General features: G+C 34.3%; 1 protein-coding gene and 1 pseudogene across 1 annotated transcript; both read left to right on the top strand.

The window, feature by feature from the left end:
* Window positions 1–367: 367 nt before the first annotated feature.
* On the top strand, window positions 368–2,075 carry LOC129571096 (serine/threonine-protein phosphatase 6 regulatory ankyrin repeat subunit A-like). The gene is made up of 9 exons (XM_055450860.1): window positions 368–411; window positions 695–775; window positions 851–895; window positions 983–1,081; window positions 1,152–1,250; window positions 1,321–1,419; window positions 1,490–1,591; window positions 1,662–1,760; window positions 1,832–2,075. Exons 2-9 carry the CDS (start codon window positions 712–714, stop codon window positions 1,885–1,887), a joined length of 663 nt encoding a protein of 220 aa, XP_055306835.1. The 5' UTR covers window positions 368–411; window positions 695–711; the 3' UTR covers window positions 1,888–2,075.
* A 588-nt stretch (window positions 2,076–2,663) lies between these two features.
* On the top strand, window positions 2,664–3,843 carry LOC129571095 (serine protease inhibitor 88Ea-like; annotated as a pseudogene).
* The last annotated feature ends 93 nt before the right edge of the window (window positions 3,844–3,936 follow it).

The raw sequence follows: 3,936 nt of genomic DNA, 5'->3' as shown, positions 1-3,936 counted from the left end.
ATTTATGCGATAAATGTGATGTGCTCGCTTTGCGGTGAACGATGTCTGTTGCTCTTCACTACCGCTTAGCGATGCGTTCACTGCAAAGCATGAACGTTCATGCGTGAACAAGTGAAGAGCAAAAGACTTCGTTCACCACAAAGCGAGCCCATCATATTTATCGCATGAATTTTTTCAGTGTGATGGATTTAGCGCATAACAAAGCCTGATTTTCTTTATAATTTCTAAAAAACGTATAAAAAAACTGATTTTTCATTTTATTCAATTTCTAATTTCAATTAATTTACTCATCATGTCTTTCCCCTAGGCTATTGAACAGCGATAAGTAAATGCGAATTTTCGGCTGTCCAACAAAGTATAAAAGCTAATGTGCGCAGCAAACATTACAGTCAGTTCTAAATCATCATTGTGGTATTTTATTTGATGATGTTTGACTCGAATCGGACTACCGTTTATTGATTTATAATTTTCCATTGTATAATTAAGTTTTTTTTTTGTGTGGAATACAAATTTAAAAAATCTCCCTTTGACATTTTTTTCTCATCAATGTTAAAATAAAAAGTAAACCGTCCGATTCGAGTTAAGCTTATAATTTGATTATATTTAATTTGTATCAGGGCTAAAAACACGGAATCAAATTGATTTTGCTTTTTTTTTTATCCATTTGTTTGTTTGTAAATCGTTGCGATTGAAGACGGAAAAAGGCAAAATATGAGACGTTCATTTGCAGTCATTCTCCTATTAGCGGCTTGTGTCGTTGATAGAAGTGTTCACGGTGAGTTTTGAATAACTTCATTGATAATCACTGAAAATTTAAAAAAAAAACTCAAACATATTGGTTTCATTACAGCACACAGTGCCAAGGAGAAATTATTGATGGAATATTCTAGACACGGTCGGCTACGTGATATCTCATTTATTTTGATAGTTTTTTTTTAAACAATTTAAGTGAAATCCGTTGAAATTTTTTTATTTTGTTTAGGCAATTTGACTGGCGTTCAAAAACTTATCTCCGAAGGTGTTGATGTTAATGCTGAAGATCCGCTTAAACGAAGACCACTTCATTACGCAGCCACTTCAGGTAAATCGTTCACACAACTCCATCAAACGTTTCCCATTTCTTATTGCTTTTTTTCTCCATATCTTTCCAGATTATGTGAATGTAGTTCAGGCTCTTGTTGAATTTGGTGCAAAAGTTAATGCTGAAGACTTTGAAAATCGGACACCACTTCATTTCGCAGCTCAATTTGGTAAATCGTTCACACACTTCCATTTAAGGTTTTCATTTTTCATTAAAATTTTCTGATGTTGTATTTATAGACCGTGTGAATGTAATTCGGGCTCTAATCGAACTTGGTGCAAATGTGAATGTTGAAAACAATCGGGGGGAGACACCGCTTCATTGCGCAGTTAATATTGGTAAATCGTTCACACATCTCCATTAAAAGTCTCCCTATTCTTATTGCATTTATTTTGATAATCTTTTCAGCGCGTGTGAATGCAGTTCGGGTTCTTGTTGAACTTGGTGCAAATATGGAAGCCGCAAATACTTATCTTGAAGAAACACCACTTCATTACGCAGCTAAATTTGGTAAACCGTTCACACATCTCCATCAAAAGTCTCCCAATTCTTATTACTGCTATTTTCATCATCTTTCCAGGCATGATGGATGTAGCTCGGGCTCTCATCGAACTTGGTGCAAATTTGAAGGTTGAAAACAAAAATAAACTGACACCCCGTCAATTAGCTGAAAAGCTTGGTAATATTTCACAATTTGGAATGAAATATAATCACAGATCGTTGAATTGCTATGATTTTATTGCCATGTAGGTCGTACGAAAGTGGCCACAATCCTGAAGGAAGCTGAAAACAAGACACCAATGTGAATATAAATCAAGCGGATAGCGCATGCTGGCGTTATGTTGCCAAATATAATATTTACATAATTCATATGCGATTCGCTCAAATGTTAGTCTTTAGCTCTGTATACTTCAAATGCAGAATGCAAGAGATTACGAATAAATTTTTCAATTCAATCAATTAAAGAGTACGGTTTGCATGGTGCATTGGATAATATCGTGGTTTGATTATAATTCATGGCCAATGCTCATGCGTATCGGCATAAGAGACTCTTAGCAAATAATAGTTGTTTTCTTAAATTTCTTGCAAAAAAAAACCAACATATACCAACATCCTTCAACTATTTTCTAGTCGATAGAAATTCATTCACCTCTTTCATAACAGAATCGTTGAAACACAAAAACTTAACAACCAAAAAGTAACAATTGTTATGCCCAATGAGGAAAATGTTACAGTTGTACACATTTTGTGCACGGCCAATGTAATTTCTCCATAAGCTGTGCACAAAATGTGTACAACTGTAACGTTTTCCTCATTGGGTGAGAAGGATTCAAAAAACTATTCTTCATACATACAGACCGTTTTTTCCCTAACAAAAGTCCTTTAAATAGTGAATTGAAAGAATTTTTTTTAGCTGACTCTGCCATTATTATTATACTTGAATATTGTAGAGTACGTCACTTCATGCAGGCAAACTTTTAAATAAGTAGACATTTGGAATATGTTTTCTGCGTGAAGCTATAATAGCAACTGATTTATTATTCAACTCTTATGTCTATTGTAACATTCGTAAAGTGACAATTTGAAATTAGGTTGTTTTGTTATACAAACTACAGTTCAGAGAATTCAAGTTCTGTTGAATTTTGTCCCTTCCCATATGCTTGCTGTGCGGTGAAATATATTCCGCGGCGGGCTGTGTGCGGGATATAATATAGAGCTCGATAAAGCATTAGCGAGAGCAGTGCATCGCTCTGACACACATCATTATGTGTATACGGATTCAGCGGAACGGTTAGAGAGCCAACATAGATACACTCGAACGCATGCTACTATGACTATTTGCAACAGACTTGTGTACTCAGTCGTAGTAGCCTGCGCACAGCAAGCATATGGGTTCTTCACATTGAGAGAGAAATAAAAATGTATATATTGGTCAATGTGAAACGTCAAATACATCTTCAGTACACTAAAATCTATTGAACTTACATGTTGTTTCTTCAGTTGCATAAAAATTAGTGCGTAGAAAAGACATTTTGAGGCAATAAAATCGTTAATCAGTTCATTATTCAGCGTAAAATATGAAAAAAGTGGGAGTGTTTTTACTAGTGACATTGGTTGCATTTCTAATTGTATATTACAATTTAAAATCGGATCCATATATTACCGATGATAAACCGCCTGAAAAACCGTATTACCCTCGATTAACCTTTGCGATATCAATATTGAAACAATTACAAAATGATAAGACCAATGAAAGTGTTTTCTACTCGCCACATAGCCTTTATGAGGCACTTTTATTGAGTTTTTTCACTGCTTCCGATGGAACAGAGAAACAGTTAAAAAATTTATTGGGATTGAATTGGATTCGAAATAAATCAGATGTTGAATATTCGTATAAATCGAAAAAATTGAATCACTCAATTTCTTTGAGGAACCCGCTCAATGCACCGCACACATCAACAATTTCGTTGAAGAGTTTACAAAGAAACAAATCAGAAATCTTATTCCACCAAATCTTATAAGTCAAGGAACAAAATTCGCCATTGTCAATGCGGCATATTTTAAAGGGAAATGGGTATAATTTTGTAATTGATGTGCTGAAAAAAAAAATGAAATTCATATGATTCATTGCATTTATCCTTAGATATCTCCGTTCGATGAAAAACTAACTCAACAAGAAGCATTCTATAAGGAAGACGGACATAAGATCTTTGTTGATATGATGAGACAATCGAAACATGACAATATCGAGTTCGAATGTGGTAAACTTTGAACATTTCACACGTCAATTCAATCGAATTTTTTTTAATACTGGCAGATTTTAATTTTCATTTCCAAATTAGGTCTCATCAAAA

Source organism: Sitodiplosis mosellana, unplaced genomic scaffold, assembly GCF_009176505.1.
Source record: "Sitodiplosis mosellana isolate CC-2019 unplaced genomic scaffold, AAFC_SMos_1.0 Smas_scaffold_1276, whole genome shotgun sequence".
Taxonomy (NCBI): domain Eukaryota; kingdom Metazoa; phylum Arthropoda; class Insecta; order Diptera; family Cecidomyiidae; genus Sitodiplosis; species Sitodiplosis mosellana.
Note: the sequence above shows the minus strand (reverse complement) of the source record. Positions and strands in the feature narration are given on the sequence as shown.

Bases quoted from the DNA above. Each gene is read 5' to 3' on its own strand.
- LOC129571096 (XM_055450860.1), top strand. From the start codon at position 712: ATGAGACGTTCATTTGCAGTCATTCTCCTATTAGCGGCTTGTGTCGTT. The intron at 896-982 runs GTCGGCTACGTG...TATTTTGTTTAG, and splicing joins GATGGAATATTCTAGACACG to GCAATTTGACTGGCGTTCAA. The intron at 1,761-1,831 runs GTAATATTTCAC...ATTGCCATGTAG, and splicing joins TCAATTAGCTGAAAAGCTTG to GTCGTACGAAAGTGGCCACA.